This window comes from Triticum dicoccoides, chromosome 2B, assembly GCF_002162155.2.
Source record: "Triticum dicoccoides isolate Atlit2015 ecotype Zavitan chromosome 2B, WEW_v2.0, whole genome shotgun sequence".
Taxonomy (NCBI): Eukaryota; Viridiplantae; Streptophyta; class Magnoliopsida; order Poales; family Poaceae; genus Triticum; species Triticum dicoccoides.
In genome coordinates, this window is record NC_041383.1 from 598,480,743 (window position 1) to 598,507,581 (window position 26,839).

Consider the following 26,839-nt stretch of genomic DNA (forward strand, 5'->3'; position numbering starts at 1 on the left):
ACGAACATCCTTTAGTTCCTCGCCCAGCTGGGTATTGGCGTCTTGAAGTTTGTTCTACTCTTGCCTTACCCTTGTCAGGATGCTCTCGCCAGCCTTTAATTGGCGTAGGAGTTGTTGCTTGTCCGGATTTACTCCGGCCTCATATGCATTGTTATCGTCAGCATTGCACACATGCCACACTTTGCAATGGAATTATTTTTGGGAGCATGCATTACCTGAGGGGGTCTCCTTGCCAATAGCCGAAACGGCCAGTGCGGCCTCGAGTTGGGCCTTGCACTCCGCCAACTCCTGAGACAGTTGCGTGTTCTTCTCTGTAAGACCCTGCATAACATATGATACTTAAAACAGTTATCTTAACTATTTCAAGTCTCGGGGGCTACTGACATATATAACTATCAGATTTACTCACCCGTATGTCTTTTACATACTGCTCTGTGGCCCTGGCTAGACCATTTTGAGCGGCACGGAGGTACGCATCTCCTGTATTAAAGGCGTTTAACGCTTCTAGAGAAAAACATGCGTCCTGAAGAACAGTCCGGCGATGCCTGTGGTTCATGGCACTCTCCACCTCTGAATTGTTGGCAGATAGCCCGTCTGCATCCTCTGTCGGAGGAGCGCCTGACGCGCACCCTGTGTCCGCCTCCGCTTCCGGACCCGGCCTTGAAGTCTGGCCGGTGGATATAGTCCGGCGGGCTCTCCTCTTCCTAAGAAGGACATGGGCGTTAAAATGACTTAAGGGCATAGACCCTAGGCATGAAATTCGCACGCCGTACCGTTGCACCGGAGCCTCGATCTGGTCCACACTTCTTTTTTGCCCGCCTGGCTTTAGTGGCCCTTGTTGGCTGCCCACCGCGGGCCCGGCACTCCGCCTCAAGGATTTTCCCTGTAAAATGAAACACTATTGGTTTACAGCATTCAAAATAAGGCATGGATGGATCTCCTTCAAAGTACCAGGACTTCGGTCTCGGCTACCTTTGAGGCTAGAAGTAATCCGGGATAGTCGGCCCGTAATGGCCACTAAGGTGTTGTCCTTACTCAATTGATGAAACACCCCATCAATTAACTCCACACATAAGTCCGGATCCTCTTGGGAATCCGGATCGAGGGACCGTTCTGGGTCCTCGGGCTATGGGGGAGGGTTGTTGATCTCCTTCACCGTCTGGCGTAACTCCTGCGTTAATATCACCAGACTGAATATTCGATTATGGGAATTTCGAAAGCGGGTAGATAAGTGAAATTGTTCGCTTACCCAACTTGGAGGATTGTACATGGAGAATCCGCCCTCCGGGTTGGCACGGAGGAATTCTTCTTCTTCTCCCTTGTACAAAGCGGATAAAATTCTCGTTAAGGTGGCGGCTGAATCTGGCCCCTTACGACCGCACCGGGTTGTGTCGTCCTCCCCGTTGAAATCCCACATGGGGTGTCCTCTGTATTGAAGTGGTTGCACCCCTCGCGTAATGCATATGGCCATGACCTTGATCATGGTCAGTCCGGAATGAGCCAACAACCTTATCCGGCTCATTAGGTAAAGGATGTCCCTGTCAGTTTCCCTCTGAGGATTCCGCGGGTGCCAGCTCGGGCGCTTCTTCAATGGAGCATTATTGAACTCAGGGAGGCCGATCCGTACAGGGTCCGACAGGGGGACATCGTCTATATAGAACCACTCTGAGGGCCAGTCCTCGAACATCCTCTTTGGGGTACCGGATAGATATCCGGTCCTAGCGATGCGCCATAGTTCGGCTCCGCCCACTTGATAAATAGACCCCTCCTGAGAACGGGGCATGAGGCAGAACAACCTCTTCCACAGCACGAAATGGGCCTCAACGCCCAAAAACAGTTTGTAGAGGGCCACGAAGCCCGTAATGTGCAGAATGGAGGCAGGCGTGAGGTAGTGTAGCTGGAGGCCGTAGAACTCCAGCTACCCTCGGAGAAACGGATGAATTGGAAATCCGAGTCCTCTTATTAAATAAGGGACTAGGCATACCCGCTCTCCTCGAGAGGGATGGCGGATGCTCTCTGCTTGCTCTCCGCCGCTATAAGTGGCGATCCCGGCTCGAACTGGGACCATATATGCTGGGGGAAGGAGCCCCTTGGATTGAAGCACTACGAGTTCACTATGTGGGACGGAGCATCTCTCCCAATCCCCAGGCTTGGGGCTGGGAGCACGAGAGGAGGAGCTGCGTTGACTGTCCATGATGGAATGGATTTTTTTGGTCAGAAGCGCTCCGATGGAAGCTTGCGAAGGGGAGATGATGTGGTTCGGAACTAGATCCCCGTCTCTTTTTATGGACAGCTTATTTGAGTCGCTAGGGGGGGGAACGCAAAAATACCCTGGCTTTTCGCATTCGTTCGACACGTGCAAAATGGCCTTTATTGGGTGTGGAAGCCAAGGAGTGCAACATTTATCAGAAGCCGGACAATATTTTACAAGTACATGGAGTTGGAGAAGAACCCGCCTTGCAATGCCGAAGACAATTTGCGCGCCGGACTCGTCGTCATTGAAGCCTGGTTCGGGGGCTACTGAGGGAGTCCTGGATTAGGGGGTGTCCGGCTGGCCGGACTATGACCTTTGGCCGGACTCCCGGACTATGAAGATACAAGATTGAAGACTTCGTCCCATGTCCGGATAGGGACTTTCCTTGGCGTGGAAGGCAAGCTTGGCGATACGATATGAAGATCTCCTCCCATTGTAACCGACTCTGTGTAACCCTAGCCCTCTCCGGTGTCTATATAAACCGGAGAGGTTTAGTCCGTAGGACGAACAAAAATCATACCATAGGCTAGCTTCTAGGGTTTAGCCTCTCTGATCTCGCGGTAGATCAACTCTTGTAATACCCATACCATCAATATTAATCAAGCAGGAGTAGGGTTTTACCTCCACTGAGAGGGCCCGAACCTGGGTAAAAACATCGTGTCCCTTGTCTCCTGTTACCATCCGCCTAGACGCATAGTTCGGGACCCCCTACCCGAGATCCGCCGATTTTGACACCGACAGCGCCCCACAACACGACAAGCACAACCACGACGATACATAGAGAGGGGATGTCTAGCGGCGCTCAAATGGAGTTCGGCGAGCATAAAGTGGAGTCCCACGCGAGGGAGACGGATCTCTCGGTTGTCTACACCATTGACCCGGCCGTGGTAGATGATTACATCAACACCATTGAGAACTTTCTTGCTGGAGACAAGTACAAGATGGTCGGCATCGACCTCCAGTGCACCACCAGTCTTCCCGGCAAAGATCAGAGGGTTGTCGTTGCCCAGTTGTGCATGCACCATCATGTCCTCATCTACCACTACTGCATGGCCACAGAGCCTTGCGTCCGTTTCGCTAGGTTTATCAACAACACCTTGTCGAAACCACTAACGATGTAAAAGTTCTCAAGGTTACGGGCTTGGCCTGCAAGAACCTTGTCGAAATTTGTGAGCACTATAGGGTCTGGAGCAGCATGAAGAAGGACTCCATGGTTGAACTCGCCTCGGCCATCATTGACCCCTACTACGAAAAGATGAAGCAGGATACCTAGAGAACAAGTCCCATATCCTGGCACAGGGCCTGGATGCGGCAACTGGATGAACCTCACCTCAGGTTCGCGGCCAAGAGCGTGTACACATGCTATGAGATGCACAGGCGGATCGTTGACATGAGGAAGTGCCTCGTTACCCAAATCGACGAGCCCGGATCGAGCCACAAGCAGAGCAAGCGTCACAAGAAGTATGTCAGGACCCCGATCCTAAGTCACACTGATCTAGCATGTAATACATCATATCACTTTGCGGCCTCACGCACGGTATTCCCACGGGTGCCACCTTACCTAGCCCAGGACTGTTTGCGCCTTTTGGCTCACGTATATGATAGTGCCGCTAGCATCCATATGACAGAGAACCCGGGCTGACATGACTAGTCGTAAACCCAAGGTGGCGTTAACTTACAGGGACAGGCATACATGACCCAGCAACGAACGTGTCGATCATCAACGTATGAACCCAAGTCGTAGCAAGCTACAAGGACTTAAAGGATCAACGTGTGACATTTCCCCGAAGGGACATACACAGGAATGAAGAAGGACACATGCTGGCCAGCCTAAGTGTTCCGGAGCAGTAGCAAGCTACCATGGCTCGGTTGAAGCAATAGGAGACATTTCCCCATAAGGGAGGCTACCAAGAATAAACAACTAGGTTGTCGGATCCCACACATACCAAGCATTTCAAATCATACACACAATATGCTTGATATTGTTGGGGAACGTAGCAGAAATTCAAAATTTTCCTACGTGTCACCAACATCTATCTATGGAGAAACTAGCAACGAGGGGAAGGAGAGTGCATCTACATACCCTTGTAGATCGCTAAGCAGAAGCGTTCAAGAGAACGGGGTTGAAGGAGTCGTACTCGTCGTGATCCAAATCACCGGAGATCCTAGTGCCGAACGGACGGCACCTCCGCGTTCAACACACGTACAACCCGATGACGTCTCCCATGCCTTGATCCAGCAAGGAGAGAGGGAGAGGTTGAGGAAGACTCCATCCAGCAGTAGAACAATGGCGTGGTGGTGATGGAGGAGCGTGGCAATCCTGCAGGGCTTTGCCAAGCACCGCGGGAGAGGAGGAGTACTTGGGAGAGGGGGAGTGCTGCGCCAGAACTTGGGGTGCGGCTGCCCTCCCACCCCCCACATATATATAGGGGCAAGGGAGAGGGGGGCCGGCCCCCTCAGATCCAATCTGAGCAGGGGGCGCCGGCCAAGGGGGGGAGGAGTGCCTCCCAAGTCAAGTGGAGGCCCTCCCCCTTAGGGTTTCCCCTCTCCCATGCGCATGGGCCTTGGGGGGGCTGGTGCCCCTGGCCCATTAAGGCTAGGGAGCCCCCCCTACAGCCCATGCTGCTGTATTGGACGTGGTGGAACAATTTACGGACCTCCGGACCCCTCCGGAATCCTCTGGAACCTTCTGGAAGCTTCCCGGTACAATACCGAAAAAACCCGAACTTTTTCCGGAACCCGAACAACAACATTCCATATATAAATCTTTACCTCCAGACCATTCTGGAACTCCTCGTGACGTCCGGGATCTCGTCCGAGACTCCGAACAACATTTGGTAACCACATACAAACTTCCTTTATAACCCTAGCGTCATCGAACCTTAAGTGTGTAGACCCTATGGGTTCGGGAGACATGTAGACATGACCGAGACAATTCTCCGGAAAATAACCAACAGCAGGATCTGGATACCCATGTTGGCTCCCACATGTTCCACGATGATCTCATCGGATGAACCACGATGTCAAGGACTCAATCAATCCCGTATTCAATTCCCTTTGTCTAGCGGTATTGTACTTGCCCGAGATTCGATCGTCGGTATGCCGATACCTTGTTCAATCTCGTTACCGGCAAGTCTCTTTACTCGTTCCGTAACGCATCATCCCATGATCAACCCCTTGGTCACATTGTGCACATTATGATGATGTCCTACCGAGTGGGCCCAGAGATACCTCTCCGTTAACCGGAGTGACAAATCCCAGTCTCGATTCATGCCAACCCAACAAACACTTTCGGAGATACCTGTAGTGCACCTTTGTAGCCACCCAGTTACGTTGTGACATTTGGTACACCCAAAGCATTCCTACGGTATCCGGGAGTTGCCCAATCTCATGTTCTAAGGAAATGATACTTGACATTAGAAAAGATTTAGCATATGAACTACACAATCTTTGTGCTAGGCTTAGGATTGGGTCTTGTGCATCACATCATTCTGCTAATGATGTGATCCCGTTATCAACGACATCCAATGTACATGGTCAGGAAACTGTAACCATCTATTGATCAACGAGCTAGTCAACTAGAGGCTTACTAGGGACATGGTGTTGTCTATGTACCCACACATGTATCTGAGTTTCCTATCAATACAATTATAGCATGGATAATAAATGATTATCATGAACAAGGAAATATAATAATAAATAATTTATTATTGTCTCTAGGGCATATTTCCAACAGTCTCCCACTTGCACTAGAGTCAATAATCTAGTTCACATCGCTATGTGATTAACACTGACAGGTCACATCGCCATGTGACCAACATCCAAAGAATTTACTAGTGTCACTAAACTAGTTCACATCACCGTGTGATTAAGTCTCAATGAGTTCTGGGGTTTGATCATGTTTTGCTTGTGAGAGAGGTTTTAGTCAACGGGTCTGCAACATTCAGATCCGTATGTACTTTGCAAATCTCTATGTCATATTGTAAATGCTGCTTCCACGCTCCACTTGGAGCTATTCCAAATGGTTGCTCCACTATACATATCCGGTTTGCTACTCAGAGTCACTCGGATAGGTGTTAAAGCTTGCATCGACGTAACCCTTTACGCCGAACTCTTTATCACCTCCATAATTGAGAAACATGTCCTTATTTATTCCAAGGACAATTTTTGACCGCTGTCCAATGATCCGTTCCTGGATCATTCTTGTACCCCTTGACTGACTCATGGCAAGGCACACTTCCGGTGCAGTACACATAATAGCATACTATAGAGCCTACGTCTGAAGCATAGGGGACGACCTTCGCCCTTTCTCTCTCTTCTGCTGTGGTCGAGCTTTAACTCTTAACTTCATACCTTACTACTCAGGCAAGAACTCCTTCTTTGACTGATCCATCTTGAACACCTTCAAGATCATGTCAAGGTATGTGCTCATTTAAAAGTACCATTTAGCGTTTTTGATCTATCCTCATAGATCTTGATGCTCAATGTTCAAGCAGCTTAATCCAGGTTTTCTATTGAAAAACACCTTTCAAACAACCCTATATGCTTTCCAGAAATTCTACATCATCTCTGATCAACAATATGTCAACAACATATACTCATCAGAAATTCTATAGTGCTCCCACTCACTTCTTTGGAAACACAAGTTTCTCATAAACCTTGTATAAACCCAAAATCTTTGATCATCTTGTCAAAGTGTACATTCCAACTCCGAGATGCTTACTCCAGTCCTTAGAAGGATTGCTGGAGCTTTGCATACTTGTTAGCGTCTTTCAGGATTGTGAAAACCTTCTGGTTGTATCACATACAACCTTTACTCAAGAAAATTCGAGGAAACAATGTTTGGACATCCTATCTGCAAGATTTCATAAATAATGCAGTAACTGCTAATCCAATTCCAACAGACTCTTAGCATCGCTACGAATGAGAAAGTCTCATCACAGTCAACTCCATGAACTTGTCGGAAAACATCTTAACGACAAGTCGAGCTTTCTTAATGGTGATACTTACCATCATTGTCCGTCTTTCTTTTAAAATCCATCTGTACCCAACAGCCTTACGACCATCAAGTAGTTCTTCCAAAGTCTATACTTTGTTTTCATACATGGATCCTCTCTCGGATTTTATGGCCTCAAGCCATTCGTCGGAATCCGGGCCCACCATCGCTTCTCCCTAGCTCGTAGGTTCATTGTTGTCTAGCAACATGACCTCTAAGATAGGATTGCGTACCACTCTGAAGTAGTACGCGTCCTTGTCGACCTACGAGGTTCGGTAGTGACTTGATCTGAAGCATCATGATCACTATCATCAGCTTCCACTTCAATTGGTGTAGGTGCCATATGAACAACTTCCTGTGCCCTGCTACACTCTAGTTGAAGTGATGGTTCAATAACCTCATCAAGTCTCCACCATACTCCCACTCAATTCTTTCGAGAGAAACTTTTCCTTGAGAAAGGACCCGTTTCTAGAAACAATTACTTTTACTTCCGGATCTGAGATAGGAGGTATACCCAACTGTTTTGGGTGTCCTATGAAGATGCATTTTATCCGCTTTGGGTTCGAGCTTATCAACCTGAAACTTTTTCACATAAGCGTCGCAGCCCCAAACTTTTAAGAAACGACAACTTAGGTTTCTCCAAACCATAGTTCAAACGGTGTCGTCTCAACGGAATTATGTGGTGCCCTATTAAAGTGAGTGCGGTTTTCTCTAATGCCTAACCCATGAACGATAGTGGTAATTCGATAAGAGACATCATGGTACGCACCATATCCAATAGGGTGCAACTATGATGTTCGGACACACCATCACGTTATGGTGTTCCAGGCGGTATTAATTGTGAAACAATTTCCATAATGTCTTAATTGCGTGCCAAAGCTCGTAACTCAGATACTCATCTCTATGATCATATCATAGACATTTTATCCTCTTGTCACAATGATCGTCAACTTCACTCTGAAAATACTTGAACCATTCAATAATTCAGACTTGTGTTTCATCAAGTAAATACACTCAACATCTACTCGAATCATCTGTGAAGTAAGAACATAACGATATTCACTACATGCCTCAGCACTCATTGGACTGCACACATCAAAATGTGTTACTTCTAACAAGTTTCCATCTTGTTCCATCTTACTGAAAAACAAGGCTTTTCAGTCATCTTGCCCATATGGTATGATTTGCATATCTCAAGTGATTCAAAATCAAGTGAGTCCAAACGATCCATCTGCATGGAGTTTCTTCATGCGTATACACCAATAGACATGGTTCGCATGTCTCAAACTTTTCAAAAAACGAGTGAGTCCAAAGATTCATCAACATGGAGCTTCTTCATGCGTTTTATACCAATATGACTTACATGGCAGTGCCACAAGTAAGTGGTACTATCATTACTATCTTATATCTTTTGGCATGAAAATGTGTATCACTACGATCGAGATTCAATAAACCATTCTTTTAGGTGCAAGACCATTGAAGGTATTATTCAAATAAACAGAGTAACCATTATTCTCCTTAAATGAATAACCGTATTGCGATAGACATAATCCAATCATGTCTATGCTCAACGCAAACACCAAATGACAATTATTCAGGTTTAATACTAATCTTGATGGTAGAGGGAGCGTGTGATGTTTGATCACATCAAACTTGGAAACACTTCCAACACATATCGTCAGCTCACCTTTAGCTAGTATCCGTTTATTCCGTAGCCTTTTATTTCGAGTTACTAACACTTAGCAACCGAACCGGTATGTAATACCCTGGTGCTACTAGGAGTACTAGTAAAGTACACAATAACTTAATGTATATCCAATATACTTCTATCGACCTTGCCAGCCTTCTCATCTACCAAGTATCTAGGGTAATTTTGCTCTAGTGGTTGTTCCCCTTATTACAGAAGCACTTAGTCTCGGGTTTGGGTTCAACCTTGGGTTTCTTCATTAAAGCAGCAGCTGATTTGCTGTTTCATGAAGTATCCCTTCTTGCCCTTGCCCTTCTTGAAACTAGTGGTTTCACCAACCATCAACAATTGATGCTCCTTCTTGATTCCTACTTTCGCGGTGTCAAACATCGTGAATACCTCAAGGATCATCATATCTATCCCTGATATGTTTTTTTACACCTCTATCCCTGATATGTTATAGTTCATCACGAAGCTCTACCAGCTTGGTGGCAATGACTTTGGAGAAACATCACTATCTCATCTGGAAGATCAACTCCCACTCGATTCAAGTGATTGTTGTACTCAGACAATCTGAGCACAAGCTCAACGATTGAGCTTTTCCCCCTTAGTTTGCAGGCTAAGAAAATCGTCGGAGGTCTTATACCTCTTGACATGGGCACGAGCCTGAAATCCCAATTTCAGCCCTCGAAACATCTCATATGTTCCGCGATGTTTCAAAAACGTCTTTGGTGCCTCAACTCTAAACCGTTTAACTGAACTATCACGTAGTTATCAAAAGTGTATGTCCGATGTTCGCAACATCCACAGACGACGTTTGGGGTTCTGCACACTGAGCGGTGCATTAAGGACATAAGCTTTCTACTGATCGCATAATCGCTACTGTCAACTTTCAACTATATTTTCTCTAGGAACATATCTAAACAGTGGAACTGAAGCGCGAGCTTACGACATAATTTGCAAAGATCTTTTGACTATGTTCAGGATAATAAAGTTCATCTCATGAACTCCCACTCAGATAGACATCCCTCTAGTCATCTAAGTGATTACATGATCCGAATCAACTAGGCCGTGTCCGATCATCACGTGAGACAGACTAGTCATCATCGGTGAACATCTTCATGTTGATCGTATCCTCCATACGACTCATGCTCGACCTTTCGGTCTCTTGTGTTTCGAGGCCATGTCTGTACATGCTAGGCTCGTCAAGTTAACCTAAGTGTTTCGCGTGTGTAAATCTGGCTTACACCCGTTGTATGTGAACGTAAGAATCTATCACACCCGATCATCACGTGGTGCTTCGAAACGACGAACTTTCGCAACGGTGCATAGTTAGGGGGAACACTTTCTTGAAATTTTAATGAGGGATCATCTTATTTACTACCGTTGTTCTAAGCAAATAAGATGCATAAACATGATAAACATCACATGCAATCAAAAAAGTGACATGATATGGCCAATATCATTTTGCTCCTTTTGATCTCCATCTTCGGGGCTCCATGATCATCGTCATCACCGGCATGACACCATGATCTCCATCATCGTGTCTTCATGAAGTTGTCTCGCCAACTATTACTTATACTACTATGGCTACCGGTTAGCAATAAAGTAAAGTAATTACATGGCATTGTTCAATGACACGCAGGTCATAGAATAAATAAAGACAACTCCTATGGCTCCTGCCGGTTGTCATACTCATCAACATGCAAGTCCTGATTCCTATTACAAGAACATGATCAATCTCATACATAACATATCATTCATCACATTCTTCTTGGCCATATCACATCACATAGCACACCCTGCAAAAACAAGTTAGACGTCCTCTAATTGTTGTTTGCATGTTTTACATGGCTGCTATGGGTTTCTAGCAAGAACATTTCTTACGTACGCAAAAACCACAACGTGATATGCCAATTGCTATTTACCCTTCATAAGGAACCTTTTCATCGAATCCGTTCCGACTAAAGTGGGAGAGACTGGCACCCGCTAGCCACCTTATGCACCAAGTGCATGTCAGTCGGTGGAACCTGTCTCACGTAAGTGTACGTGTAAGGTCGGTCCGGGCCGCTTCATCCCACAATACCGTCGAAACAAGATTGGACTAGTAACGGTAAGCATATTGAACAAAATCAACGCCCACAACTACTTTGTGTTCTACTCATGCAAAGAATCTACGCAATAGACCTAGGTCATGATGCCACTGTTGGGGAACGTAGCAGAAATTCAAAATTTTCCTACGTGTCACCAAGATCTATCTATGGAGAAACCAGCAACGAGGGGAAGGAGAGTGCATCTACATACCCTTGTAGATCGCTAAGCGGAAGCGTTCAAGAGAACGGGGTTGAAGGAGTCGTACTCGTCGTGATCCAAAACACCGGAGATCCTAGTGCCGAACGGACGTCACCTCCGCGTTCAACACACGTACAGCCCGATGACGTCTCCCATGCCTTGATCCATCAAGGAGAGAGGGAGAGGTTGAGGAAGACTCCATCCAGCAGCAGCACAATGACGTGGTGGTGATGGAGGAGCGTGGCAATCCTGCAGGGCTTCGCCAAGCACCGCGGGAGAGGAGGAGTACTTGGGAGAGGGGGAGGGCTGCGCCAGAACTTGGGGTGCGGCTGCCCTCCCACCCCCCACATATATATAGGGGCAAGGGAGAGGGGGGCCGGCCCCCTCAGATCCAATCTGAGGAGGGAGCGGTGGCCAAGGGGGGAGGAGTGCCTCCCAAGTCAAGTGGAGGCCCTCCCCCTTAGGGTTTCCCCTCTCCCATGCGCATGGGCCTTGGGGGGGCTGGTGCCCCTGGCCCATTAAGGCTAGGGCGCCCCCCTACAGCCCATGCTGCTATATTGGACGTGGTGGAACAATTTCCGGACCTCCGAACCCCTCCGGAATCCTCCGGAACCTTCTGGAAGCTTCCCGGTACAATACCGAAAAAACCCGAACTTTTTCCGGAACCCGAACAACAACTTTCCATATATAAATCTTTACCTCCGGACCATTCCGGAACTCCTCGTGACGTCCGGGATCTCATCCAGGACTCCGAACAACATTCGGTAACCACATACAAACTTCCTTTATAACCCTAGCGTCATCGAACCTTAAGTGTGTAGACCCTACGGGTTCGGGAGACATGTAGACATGACCGAGACAATTCTCCGGCCAGTAACCAACAGCTGGATCTGGATACCCATGTTGGCTCCCACATGTTCCACGATGATCTCATCGGATGAACCACGATGTCAAGGACTCAATCAATCCCGTATTCAATTCCCTTTGTCTAGCGGTATTGTACTTGCCCGAGATTCGATCATCGATATGTCGATACCTTGTTCAATCTCGTTACCGGCAAGTCTCTTTACTCGTTCCGTAACACATCATCCCGTGATCAACCCCTTGGTCACATTGTGCACATTATGATTATGTCCTACCGAGTGGGCCCAGAGATACCTCTCCGTTAACCGGAGTGACAAATCCTAGTCCCGATTCGTGCCAACCCAACAGACACTTTTGGAGATACCTGTAGTGCATCTTTATAGCCACCCAGTTATGTTGTGACGTTTGTTACACCCAAAGCATTCCTACGGTATCCGGGAGTTGCACAATCTCATGGTCTAAGGAAATGATACTTGACATTAGAAAAGCTTTAGCATACGAACTACACGATCTTTGTGCTAGGCTTAGGATTGGGTCTTGTCCATCACATCATTCTGCTAATGATGTGATCCCGTTATCAACGACATCCAATGTCCATGGTCAGGAAAGTGTAACCATCTATTGATCAACGAGCTAGTCAACTAGAGGCTTACTAGGGACATGGTGTTGTCTATGTACCCACACATGTATCTGAGTTTCCTATCAATACAATTATAGCATGGATAATAAACGATTATCATGAACAAGGAAATATAATAATAACTAATTTATTATTGTCTCTAGGGCATATTTCCAACAGATATGTGCAAATACAACATGGCATCATAATAAAACTCTACAACTCAAGGTATTTATTCAATAGGCTCTGAGGAGCCATATATTACAAGCATGGGTCACATGACCCAACATATAGAACATACAGGCAACGGAAGCATAACATGTCTGAGTACAGACAACTACAAATGAAAAAGGCTGAGAAGCCTGACTATCTACATGACCCTCCCAAGGGTACAAGATCGTAGCTGAGTTAACAAGCTAAACGTCAAAGTCCACGCGGAACTACTAGTGAGACTGAAGTCTCTCTGCAAAAAAATAAATTAAGCAAACGTGAGTACAAATGTACCCAGCAAGACTTACATCAGAACTAGCTACATATGCACCACTATGGATCCGCTCCCGTCTCCCTACGAGAACGCCATCCATAGCACTCACGCTTATCTTGTGCATTTTAGAGTATCCACTTTCACTTGTCTATGAACTGTATAGGCAACCCAGTAGTCCTTTTCCACAGACGCGGCTATTCGAATAGATGATGTTAACCCTGCAGGGGTGTACTTCTTCACACACGCTCTCGCCACTTACCGCCATGTACACGTCATGTATCCCGGCAACCTTCAAGTAGAAGCCTGGCGAGGGTGTCGGCCACGACCTGACTAACCACACAAGTCCCTAGTCCAGGTTTATCGCCTATTCAGGTTCCATCAGCAGGGAGTCCGGCCGAGGTTTCCACTTACGGCCCCGAACGGTGTGTGCAGGGTTCCCGAGGCACCAAACGGGCATCCTGATACACCGTGCCACGTACCTACCGCATCATAGCCCACCCTAGGGTCAGAGTTGTGCACGGCCTCCAGTAAACTACAAACACCAAAAACTACTTGTAACTCCTGGACAGAGGACAAGGGCGATTAATAAGCCGAGAGAGTCAATTAAGGATCCCAATGTGTGGTAGTAGCTGATCTTAAATCACATACACAGAACTCAGTTCCTAAGGACGGTTCCAATGAAACAACCCACCATGTAATCCTACATGGCCTCTCATCGATACCTTTACCAAATCGTGTACACACACTTAAACTCTCAACAATAGGACATGTTCACACCATTCCAATCCATCCCAGATGAATTAGACCTGACACAACTCTAAGCATAGCAGGCATAACAACAAGCATGAATGAGTCGGCACATCATGGCTCAAACAAATCCTACTCATGCTAGTGGGTTTCAACTATTTACTGTGGCAAAGACATGTCATGCAGAGGAAATGGGTTCAACTACCACAACATGTAACAGTTGAGACGTTGTTGCCCTAATGCAGTAAAAGAGAGCAGGAGCGAGAGAGTGGGATTGTATCGGAATGAACAATGGTTTTTGCTTTCCTGGCACTCCTGAAGATAGTATAGCTCTTCATCAGTGTCATCAAACTCATCGCTGGAACAACATCTACTGAGGGGTTGAGTCGGTTGACAATTATCGGCAACAGAGAGGAAACACAATCAATGCAATGGAGCAATATGATGCATGAATTTGACATGGCAATATGCTGTGATTTGAGCTAATGCAGCTAGCAACGATTTAAATGGAGTTGGTTTGAACACTAGATTCAAATTCAAACTCCATATGTTAATTTAAATGCCATTTATTTTATTTGTTCAAGACAGTAGTCATCAGTTGTTCTAACAAGCATGAAAATGGTACAGATGGACAGATTGTATTGTTCTGATAATTTCTCATATATAAATTATTTTATTTGGAGTTACAGATTAATTTCTATGAATTTTCGAAGTTTTAAACACTTTCTGGAATTTCCTTGATTAAATTTAATCCAGAAAATGATTTACTGTGTCAGCAGTATGTCACGGTGACGTCAGCAGGTCAACTGGGTCGCCCAGAGTCAAACCTGACCAGTGGGGTCGACTGGTCAGTGACCCAGTGTTGTTTAGTGTCACTGACACGTGGGTCCGGTCAACGGACACGTCAGCACAGTCAACTCTAACTGGTGGGTCCCGTGAGGTTATAACCTAATCTAAACAGAAATAAAACCTAGGTTCATTAGGGCGTGGGGCCCATCTATCGGCGACTGACGGGGCTGGTTAATTAGGCCTAACAACGCATTTACCCGGTGGCTAATCGCCGCGACCATAGGCCGGTGGAGGCGTCAGGTTTGCTCCTCCGGCGACGAAATGAGTGGCAAAGGGGCTCTATGTGGAGCTGGTGCTCATCCCCATCCAACAGAGCAAGCAATAGTGGCTGGGATGGTCTACAGCATCGACGGCGTCGAGCTATGCGACGACCGGAGCTATGGTGAAGATGGAACCGACGCTATGGCAAGCAAACCATGCGGTGGTTACTTCCTATGGTGCCTGCGGAGACTCACGAGGCCGTTGGACACGGTGGGGTGACCAGTAGGTCACCTGAGTGGCATCGACGTCGAGCCCGAGTGGCGGAGCGTTCGGCTTGCACGGAAACAAGGGCTAGAAGCAGCAAACGAGCACGGGACTAGGGGGAGTAGGTTTGTGGCCTCATAGTGAACACGCTGGGCTGGTCGGCGAGCTTGGGGAAGAGCTGGAGATGACGGGGCGGCGATCGCGATCTCGGTGTCCCGAGGAAGAGGACAGCGGTGTTGGCGACGCTTCATGGCATCCGACATCGCGTGGCTCGGCAAGGAGAAGTAGGTCGATGGGGCGGTTCTTCTGGACAGCACGGGGAAGAGAGGCGACAGGGGTGGCTGCGGTGTTTTGTGGCGGCGCACTATGGCTCGTCTCGGTGAAGAGGGGGAAAGGGTGCCAGAGGAGGGGGAGAGCTCGAGGGAGAGAGAGGGAGAGCCGGACGGCTCTAGGGGGTCACGTGGCGCTCGTAGGCACGTCGGGGCAGCGGTGGAAGTAGGAGGTGGCGCAGCGCGTGTGCACGCATGGCGGCCACACGCCCTCCTGCTCACTGGAAGGAGGTTGAAGACGATGGGGCACTTGGTGGGCTGGGCCAGTGGTGCTAGGCCAGGTGGGCTACATAGTGGCTGGGCCACAGGTGGATCATCTCCCATTCTTTTCCTATTTCTGTTTTGTTTTCTATTTTTGTTCTGTTTATTTTGATTTAGTTCCAGCACTATATCATTTTAGTTACTTTTGGAAATTCTTGTGGGTGTAATATGAACTAATACAAAGCCCCACATTAATTTTTAGAATTATTGGAGTTATAAATATATTTATAGGAATTTATAACCCCCAATTCATATATTTAGAATTTAACTCAAAGTCCACAAATGCCATGGAAAAATATGAAATATTTATGGAGGAACTTTTCATCACTCCCCGTAAATCATGAAATTTTGAAGGGCACTTTGGAATCATTGCGAATTATTTTAGGCTGATCTTGTCTGAATTAAATTGGTGCTAGGGTTTGGTCATCCCCATTTGAAGTTTCCTTTGGAATTAAACATGATGACATGATGTTGATGCAAGGACAGACAAGGACTAAGCTAGGGCTGTGACAAAGTACATGATGATCAGATGATCGTTTATGTTAGTAAATCATGCATGTAATATATAGTTTACTTTGGTGCGTGGAAATGTCATGTGTGTAGTAGCCATCTATGTAATTATGCATGTAATAGTTTACTTTGGTGTGTGCAAATGCCATGGTTGTAGTAGCCACCTATGTAAGTGGATGTTTAATTTGGTTATGCAACCATGTCCTTATAAGTGTGTGTGTGTGTGTGTGTGTGTGTGTGTGTGTGTGTGTGTATGTTGTTGTTCTGTATGCAATCCCATCGCACAACACACACGTCTTATTAGCAGCAATCGTCTCTGTTATTATCGGTCTTCGCACACATTTCTGATTACAGATCTATTTGCCGCGGATCACACACATCTTGTTTTATTGAACCGTTTATGTTCTCTTGTCTCAACGCAAACAGTTCATCCGAGTGAACCACATGTCGTATATCGCACACACCTTGATCTGACTAACCGTTTCTTTTATGTTGCCGAATCACAAACAGTTCATCCTAGTGAACCGTATGTTGTATATCGCACACACCTTCATCTGGCTGCCTATTTCTTTTGTTGCTCCTCATCGCAAACAGTTAATTGTACTGAACCATATGCCCTGCATCACACACGGAACTAAAATCTGAACTGTGTTTGATGCATCCGTCATCGCAAAAGTTTTGCACCTTTTTTGATGGTTTTTTACACCACCGTTTGCGATTAATGCAGCGCACACAGTTTTGTCAAAGGGTCTCTGATCGTAGTGTCGCGTTAGCAGTATCCTGCAGTAGTGCATGTTCCACATATCATCATCTATAGCACGGAGACGGATCTTCATCTTCTCCTTCCAGAAGGGTAGTCCGTCCCATCAAATATGGGAATCTTGAGATGCGACTTGTAGTTCACTGAAGACATACTTAAAGTCCAAAATCATTAGACTAAAATGAGCGAAGTCAAGGAGTACCTCGCTCTGATACCAATTGCAAGAACGAAATATGTCTACCAGAGGGGGTGAATGGAAGTTTTAAATTTTCTTCAAAAAACTTAAATCTCTCAGAGCCCAGCAGCGGAAAGAATGAAAAACAACCTATAGTGAACTAGAACAGAGTACCGAATGAAAACTAAGGTATGCATCGAAGTGAATCATACGAGTGAAAACGCATCAAAAGTAAGCATGAGTGAAAGAAATAATCGATGATGCTCAATGGCGACAAGGTATTTGTTCGACCAGTTCGTCCTTCTGCACAAGGCCTATGTCTGGTTGGAGGGGTTGTGACTTAACACGGAAGAAAAACTTTCTTCACCCTATTCTCCTCGACAACCGATTCATCAACCGATGTCGATCACTCGTGGTAGATACTTGAAGGCGATCTCCAAACCTTTATAGACTTCTTCTTCGAGAACCACAACCACTCTTGGTCTGTGAAGAAATTGACACCTAGCCATCTAGAGAGTTTGCAACTCTCAAGAGTAATAGGCGGAGCGTACTAAACTTAGATTCCAGTGATGCTGAACCACTATCTAATTCTTTGGCTCTAGGGTTTTTCTCTCGATGGATTTTAAACTCAAATTGCTTGGAGTGTGGGTTGCTCAACAATCTTCTCAAAATCAAACGGAGCAGCCACCGAACAAAGCCGGCGCGGGGTGGCTATTTATAGCCGCAGCCTTCCCTGGTGGGAAATGACCATTTTGGACACGCGATCCAGCCAATGGCCAACCTACACATTCACAACGGTCAAATTTTGGAGCAACGGTAACATTACTTTAGCAACAAGTAATGCCAACTCCTCGGTCCGAGTCAAATCTCTCGCACCGAAGAAGATCACGGTCTCTTGCAGGCAAGTATTTGCTCGGAGCAGAAAAAGATTTCTCTCACAACTTTCATAGGTTTGGGTTTAGCGTCACAGAATAAAAGCTTCGAACGCTACACCCCTGTTAATAGTACGGTGGTCCTATGACTCAATAAAAGAAGAAAAACGAAACAATGCTATGTCTTCATCTCGTCTTCATTCTTCCTCGAGCATAGTCATTTGCTTCGAACATGCACCGAGCCAATTGCTTAAACTTCAGCATTTTTTAGGGGTCACTCTTGTTAGCTTTATCTTCGGTGATAACCTTCATTGATGTGCAGGGAGATTATCTTCGTCATTTGCATCAAACTCCTCAATACTTCAGGGACCTATTACTTCTATGTGCACTAGCAAACACATAAGTCCCATACTGTTTATGTCAACAAACTCCAAAACACAAGGGGCCGATTCATTTACTTGCATTTTGTCTGTAGCAACGCAAAGACATTTTGTATGTCATTGACAAACATCCACATAGTGTATATATTCTGAAACTTATACATATATCACAGTCGGCAGAGGTTAAAACTCCGAGACATTTACTGAAATAAAGCAACCCGACAGGAATTCTGACATATCTACTTAAACATTTATTTCTGCCTGGTATTCCAACGAGCATAGGCAGGTAATAAATTTATATATTTCTTTATCATAACATGCACAAATAAGCATTTTTATCACTATATTATCTGATAATATTAATTTAGGAAATTATAGGGATGTGACTGGTTATTTTATTTTTATTTTATGCATTGGTGAAACAGTAAAGAATCGGCTCGTATGGTTTGCACGCTGGATATTTTCCGTTACGCATTTTAAGACCTTCGACCTTCGACCTTCGACGTGAAGTATTTTTTGCTAACTACATATATTGCTTGTGTAGGACGGGTATGAGTTGAGGAATAACTTTTTATTACTTGCTCAAACATCGTGCGAATGAAGCTAACGACAACATTTCTGATATTGTGTGAGAATTTTTTAAGTGCGTCAAGTAGATCTTAATTTGTAACAGATTTTTAGTTGGACGATCACTCTACAAATTGACTTTTGTATCAATTTACATTGCAAGTGAACTAGACTTTAATCGTTACCCGGTTGTGCCCATGCTATCTGCTCCCTCCGTTTCTAAATATAAGTCTTTTTAGGGGTTTTAAATGAACTACAATATACGGATGTATATAGACATATTTTAGATTGTAGATTCACTCATTTTGCTCCGTATGTAATCCCTTGTTGAAATCTCTAAAAAGACTTATATTTAGGAACGGATGGAGTATTCTCTACATGTGAAATTTAATATGTGTTATGTCTATATAACCCAACAAAATATTTCAAAATGTCCGTGAAACACACGGACATTCTACTAATGTATGAAGTTGCAACTACTCCCTCCGTTCTATAATATAAGAACGTTTTTAATACTAGAGCACTTGTGAGTTGCAAGACATTTGCTCCTCTGAATCAGTTGTACTCCGTCCGTCCCATAATATAAGAACGTTTTTAATACTACTAGTATTAAAAACGTTCTTATATTATGGGACGGACGGAGTACAACTGATTCAGAGGAGCAAATGTCTTGCAACTCACAGGTGCTACCAATTACCGATTTAGAAATCGCGTGTTCCTTTATTACTGAATCACTCATCGGATGAGCAAGCGAAGCAAACTCAGCAGCCCCTGACGAAATCGGCCACGATGGCGAGCTCCTTGGCGGCATCGTCGCAGTCGGGATTGAACAGGAAGTAGGTGTGACTCTCGCCCTTGGTCTCGTAGAACTCGAGCTGGCCGGCCCACCCGCACGCCTTGATCCCCTCCGCGTACGCGCGGGCCCTCTCCACGAACCAGCACAACTCCGCCGTGGTGACCAGCACGCGGCCGGACCCGAGCTGGCGCCACTCCTCCGGCGACGCTGCCGGGTTGATGTACGGGTGATCACGACCGAACTTGTCGCCACAGGCCACATCCCACACGCGCTCCACGTCGCCGGGGTAGAAGAAGGCTGCGTCCGGGGACTCGCCGCCCACCGGTTCAGTCCCCCAGAAGTAGGAATGCAAGAGCGCGACGCCGCTGACCTTGTCGCCGTAGCCCTCGATGCCTTCCTTCCGCAGCCTTATCGCCGTGTTGTGCGCCATGTTGGCGCCGGCGCTGTCGCCGGCGAGGACGACGCGGGAGGCGTCGCCGTGCGCGGCGAGCCAGGGCTCGGCGCCGTCCGGGCGGCACGCGGCGACGATCGCCTGGAGGGCCGCGAAGGCGTCGTCATAGGCGGCCGGGAGGGGGTGCTCCGGAGCGAGACGGTAGTCGACGGAGACGACGACGGCGGGCGCGGCGGCGGCGAGGGAGGCGGCGTACTTGTGGTAGATCGGTGAGGCCGATGTGTGGACAACGAACGCGCCGCCGTGGAAGTAGACGACAACGGGGAACTTCTTTCCAGGCTCCGCCGCGGCGGCGGCGGGGAGGTAGAGACGGGCGGAGACGTTGGCCGCCGGGTCAAGGACGACGTCCTTGGAGGCGACGCCGTTGGCGGGGTCACCGGAGGGGGAGGGCGGGACGGTCTCGGTGCCTTGCAAGCGCTCCACGCGGCCGCTCTTGTGGATGCGTATGAAGCCGGGCATGTCGTACACGATCTCGGAGCTTGGGTCCATGACGGCGGACGGCGGCCTTTGGCTTCCCGGCGGCAATCGGAGCAACGAGGAGAGAGCTGCCCAGGTTTTGTGATGGGTTATCGTAGCAGTTGCACGATGGGTTATGGGATACTACTCCATTTTGTAGCACCGGGACCGATCGAACACGTCACGTCAGCTCGCAGTCTCGACGAACCATTTTATAAGCAGCAATCACAGCATGCGGTAGTTATTTAATTTATCTACACATAAATCTTCTTTGCAGTGGTTGTTCTACCATGGACTTTCGGGGATCAGTCACACATTGCACTGAATAGGTCAGCCCGGGCCGACCCGGTCGTATATGATTTTCTTCCTCCCTCCCACGCTTTCTCACGACTCAACAAGCTCCCAGGGCAGCCGCGACTAGTAATGCTACACCTACGACGTAACCAGACAGGTGGGGGATTGGCATTGGAGGATAGGGAAAGAAGGGGCCCACCCCCTTGAAAATCAGGGGGGGAAGAGAGTTAGTTAAGAAAATTTATATAGGAGTTTAAGTAAGTGTTATGGCGCTGCTAGAAGGAGGGCGCAAGAGGGCCGGCCGGGGGCCTTTTTGCCCACGGCCGGACAAGAGGGAAGAGATTTCCTTCTTAATTCTTGCTTGATTAGATTGATACATCTTCTAGAGGTTTACTTGACTCCCAAGCAAGGCTTACTTGACCCCTAAGCAAGCGACTCTTATCTCTAATTAATCTAAGACTAACGGGTTCATTAGGCCCATTACGTACTCTAACAGTAAGCTTGCGAGATGTAGGATTATCGAGCCGCGACCCAGCAATCCAAGTAGGTCAATTTGGATAACAAAACATATGTAAAACTTAAAAAAAAACATGAATCAAAGACCTAAAAACCCAAATTGACTTGTAAACCCAACCAGAGGGAGTAGCAATACCGTTGAATTCACTCCCTCGGTATTAACTACTCCCACACTCTTATGTTTCTTTATGGAGGGAGTATTATCTATTACTTTGTACTAAATCAATAAGAATTAATATGAATCGGAGGGAGTATCAGAGTTCCTTCCCAAAGAAAGCATCCATTTTCTCAGTCCATCACACTCCAATAGCCTGACAGTCATACGATATGGAAGAATCACACAACACCCGCAGCATAACAACTGGCACAACGACATCAAAACAGGCACTTGAATAAGAGGATAAAATCACTACAGCACAAATGCAAATGATGTATACACTAAATACATAAGATAAGATCGGGCATCTTTTTACTGCACACACTATCCCATACATCCATATCACCTCTTGGCGCCCTTCTCTCCAAACAGAATCGCCCAACATCGGATGCAGAAGCATCCCTGATTCCCTCTCACGAGCTGCTGGCAACTGGCATGCAACTCAACCAGGAAAACAATACCAAAGAGTTTCACCTTATGTGCCCGCAGTTCGACATAAGCCATCAAAGGCTGCGCTTAAGCACTGAAGCTTCAGGCAGTGGTTAAAGCATTACATGTTGTGCACGTGAAGCCTAATGTTCCATTAAAGCCGCATCAGTTTCTGATAATGGTGCAAGCAAGTCCTCGTAAGCGTACGTGTCGTGGAACAAGGAAGGCTCCAACATAAGTGGCGGGGAGAACACTTGATCAAGAGCATCATCCGTCATAAACGATTGACCACTGACTGGATCAAAGAAGTTTGCAGCACTGCTTGGATCATCATAGCCATTCAGTTTACCTGACAGAGCTGGGGCTGCAGGCATTGGGATCTTGGGCAACTTCGACTGCGACGACGGCAGACCTGTCCTTTGTTTTCTTCGATTTGCCACAGCACCCACATCCTTCCTTGAAGCAACTGTTGATAGGGGAATGAAAAAGTGCTCTGAACCATCATCACTATTGTCCTGTGCACTCTCCATGCTGCTCAATGGCTTTGACAGAGCGGCTTCACGAACAGAACGTCTGATGTCATGAGCAGAATAACCATCATTTTCGTGCACTGAGCCATTTGCTTGATCTTTGGTTGAGGGGTCAATAAGTGCTTTCTCTTCCGGCATAATTTCTTTGCTAGGTTGGCGTGCTAGGGCACTCCGTCTTTGTGTCTGTGTTCCTTTTCCAGAAGAACTTGGAGTCAGGCTAAATAAAGGAGGAAGCTTCAGAGCAGGACTACTCCCAGCCTTGTCGATGCGCATTGAAGAGAGCTTAGAAGTCATCTCTGAAACTTCGCTGCTGCTTTCTTCTGATCTTCCGAGCACTGTATTTTGCACAGACAACTGTCTGGAGTTTGTTTGATCCATTGGATTACTAGGTACACTATTCACTTCTTCTGAAAGTTCTGCTATTGACTGCTGCATTGCTGGAATAGCTTCCTTGAGTTGATTAATTAGGCCCTGTATACTGACTAAATGCTGGCGATGCTCGGCCAATGTTGCAGTTAATGAGTCAGCATGGCTACTAGTTTCGCCGTCAGACGCACTGCGGAGTAATTCTGGCCCCTCCCCATCATTTGCTTTGGCCAAATGAAGAGATTGTTTATGAATACGCTGCAAAGCATGAGTCCACCGTCGAAGAATTTCAGCTACATCAACAGTTTGTTGGGCATGCCCGTTCCTATCATCTAATCTTGAAAGGGCTTCTTCCTTTCCCTGGAACAGAGATATCTGCTCCTGCTTGTCCAAACTTGAACCCATATCCATTGCTGCTAGCAACTGCGATCCAGATATACGATACCTATGCTCACGATGTGCTATAAGATCTTCAATTGGCCCAGAAGCTAAAACCTCATGCTGGTCTTTGCGAGCCAGTATCGATTCCCACAAACGTGTCGCCTTAGATACCAAATGTGAATTCTGTCCAGACGAGCTTGATATACGTTCGTCCCATGGTTCCCCCTCTAGCTTGGCTTTGTTTCTCATAACTTGTAGCTTCTCTAACTCCTGCTGCAGACATGCCTCTTCAGCACATAGACTTCGGAATTCAGCAGTCATTTCATGGGCTAAATTCGACCAGGTTGTTTGCCTTTGAACAGCAATATTTGCATTTTCTAGAAATTTACGCCTTTCGAGAGCAATCCTTGCCTTGGTCACAGGAAGCAATGCAGCAGCATGAAGATAAGAGACATCTGTGAGCGCCGACGGCAGTGGATTTGATGCCGCATCAGCCGGAAACGTCCTCCTGTGGACCTCCCTCAAGGCATGGACAGAGAGCTGCCACAAAAGCTCAACGAACCTCGGTCCGCAGCAGGTGGCGAGGGATGAAACCCTGGAGTTGCTCCGCGGCAGCGCCCCCTGCTGCTCCAGCTCGCTGATGACGCCTTGCACGATCTTGCGGAACTCCCTGGACTGCGCGGAATCGAAGATGGGCCACACCTTGTCGAAGTCCTTGGCGGACTGCGCGGGGCCGCGGAGCGAGGACAGGAGGAAGTAGAGGAGCTGCTCGCCGAGGCGAGGGTTGGAGTGGCGGAAGAGGCCGACGCGTGTGGGGGCGGCGCCGGCGCCGGCGGGGGAGCCGAGGACGGCGGGATCGAGGCCGAGGAGGAGGCAGTTGGTGTACATGGCGCCCTCCAGCTCCGCCTCCCGCTCCTTCTCCCGATCCGTCGACATGGCCGCCGGCTTCTACTGGGTGGTTGGGTTGGGGCTAGGTTTAGGAGGAGCGGGGGGAGGCGGGCGGCATTGGAGTCGGGAGATCTCGCGAGGCGGAGGCGGAGGTGGAGGTGGGAGACGAACAAACAAACAAAGAAAAGCAGGCCGGCCGGGTCGAGTCGAAATGGCAACAATTTTATTCGGGGCCGGTTCGGGCTCCTACGAAGAGGCCAATCTTGTCCCTGTTCAGTCCGGTACCGACCTCCAGGATATAGGATGCCGAATGGCGCAAGGTGGAGTGGACGCTACTCATGTTGTGGATCCATTCCATTCCACTGTGCGTCCAAATTTTTGTTTTAAGAATAGCTAAGCCCAACTCCAACCGAACCAATGCACCGACGCAACCGAACCGAACGGGCGTCCGTTTTCTGTCTGTCGTGACCCATTTCCAGTCCAAATTTGAGCCGGTTTTGCGTCGGCGCGACAAAGGCACGGATGCGCGCGACGCCCTTGTCATCCCCCTGGCCCGCCAGTCGGTGATAGAGTGGCATTTCCTTCTCCCTTTCACACTCTTCCCACCCCTTGCCGCCCTTGCCGCCATCGCCCATTCTCGGTCGCGACGACACCGCCCAGGCACGACCGCCGCATCCAACAACTTCCCCGCCGTACCCACCAACTTCCCCCTCGCATCCACCAAGGCATGGCCATCACCGCATCCACCGAGGCCAGCGTCTGTGGCCGTTCAGCGCCGCGGTCGTAGCAGGAGAAGGGACCCCTGCCAAGGGACGCTGGCACAGCCCTCGCCTCTCCGATCACCACCGGAGGGCATGGACGTTGACATGCCTACTGCCCTTCACATGCCGCGCCTACACCACGCCCAACGCCGTTGCCGCCTACAACGTGTTCGGCCTTTTGCCCCCAAGGTACCACGACCGACATCGAGGACTTTGTGGTTGCTACTATGGTGTTAATGGGCACTAGGATGCGGCCAATGTTTAGGGGGTCGATCTTAGGCTATGCTCCGGCCTTGAATCGTAATAGGGAGAACGGCCATTGCCTACTCTACAATGATTATTTCTAGTGCACATCGCCACTTCTCAATGCCAAGCTTTTCCGACGCTTCCAGATGGCTAGACATGTGTTCAACCGTATTTGGGAGGGAGTAGTGGAGTATGATGAGAATTTAGATGCAAGAGTGATGCCCTAGGAATGATTGGCTTCTCCTGTTATCAGAAATGCACTACAGCTATCCGGATGCTTGCATATGGAATCCCCGGTGATCTTGTGGATGAGTATGCCCGGATGAGTGAGTCCACATGCCTTGAATCACTATATAGGTTCTGCAAAGCTGTGGCAGCAGTGTTTGGTCCGGAGTACTTGAGAGAACCAAATGCTGCAGATACTGCCCGCTTGTTGGCAATCAGTGAATCCAGAGGCTTTCCAGGAATGCTTGATAGCTTAGATTTTATGCACTTGAAGTGGGAGAATTGCCCATTTGCTTGGCAGTGGCTGTATAAGGGGCATGTTAAGCTTTCACGGTCATACTTCAAGTTGTGGCATCACAAGACCTCTGGATTTGGCGCACTTTCTTAGGCTTGGCAGGTTCTCACAATGACCTCAACATGCTTCATCGGTCTTTGGTGTTTGCACGGCTTATAGAAGGCAACATCCCAGAGGTCAGCTTTGAGGCAACAACCACCATTGTAACAAGGGATACTAGCTAGCTGATGGTATCTCTTGTCAAGACAATCTCCAAGCCGGTAGGAGAGAAGCAACCTAGGCCTGTCCAAGCCCAAGAGAGTGCTAGGAAGGATGTGGAGCGTGCTACCGGTGTGCTCCAATCTCAGTGTGCTATTATTCGGTAACCTACCAGAACATGGAGCCAACACAATATGTGGAATGTGATGATTGCTTGTCTGATCATGCACAACATGATCATAGAGGATGAGGGCGATGACATCATCTATGTGTTGGGAAACATAGTAGAAAATAAAATAAAATCACCTTACGATCAACCAGGAACACTATGAAGATGCAATAACGGCTTGGATCGTATCGTTACCAACTCTGAGTTCAGTGGAAGAAGACTAGTCAGTGTAGACCGTACTTGAACTCCCTCAAAATGTTGATGAATGATCCCTTGAACTGTCCACGAATGGAAGACCGAAAGCACGACCATTCCACAGTTTGCAAGCATACGGTCTTCGCGATCCGGTAGCGCTTCACCGTCCAGAGCTAATCATCGCCAAAGAATTAGAAGGAGGAAATTAGGACCACACTGGGCTTCTAATTATGAGGATTAGAGGATCTAGATCTAGCTCTAATTGGATCAACTAGAACTAGAACTAGAGCTAGAGAACCAGAGGAGGCTCCAAAACTTATGTATCCAAAAGTGCCAAAACCTCTAGTATATATAGGTTGAAGGAGGGGGAGGGGG

General features: G+C 47.5%; 2 protein-coding genes across 2 annotated transcripts; both read right to left on the bottom strand.

Moving 5' to 3' along the window:
- Positions 1–19,793: 19,793 nt before the first annotated feature.
- LOC119365092 (probable carboxylesterase 12) lies at positions 19,794–20,964 on the bottom strand. The gene has a single exon (XM_037630693.1). The coding sequence runs from the start codon at positions 20,845–20,847 to the stop codon at positions 19,873–19,875; it is 975 nt and encodes a 324-aa protein (XP_037486590.1). The 5' UTR covers positions 20,848–20,964; the 3' UTR covers positions 19,794–19,872.
- A 924-nt stretch (positions 20,965–21,888) lies between these two features.
- LOC119365093 (AUGMIN subunit 6-like) lies at positions 21,889–24,591 on the bottom strand. The gene has a single exon (XM_037630694.1). It carries the CDS (start codon positions 24,421–24,423, stop codon positions 22,354–22,356), a length of 2,070 nt encoding a protein of 689 aa, XP_037486591.1. The 5' UTR covers positions 24,424–24,591; the 3' UTR covers positions 21,889–22,353.
- Positions 24,592–26,839: the final 2,248 nt, after the last annotated feature.

Coding starts and splice junctions, on each gene's coding strand:
- LOC119365092 (XM_037630693.1), bottom strand. CDS start 20,847: ATGGACCCAAGCTCCGAGATCGTGTACGACATGCCCGGCTTCATACGC.
- LOC119365093 (XM_037630694.1), bottom strand. CDS start 24,423: ATGTCGACGGATCGGGAGAAGGAGCGGGAGGCGGAGCTGGAGGGCGCC.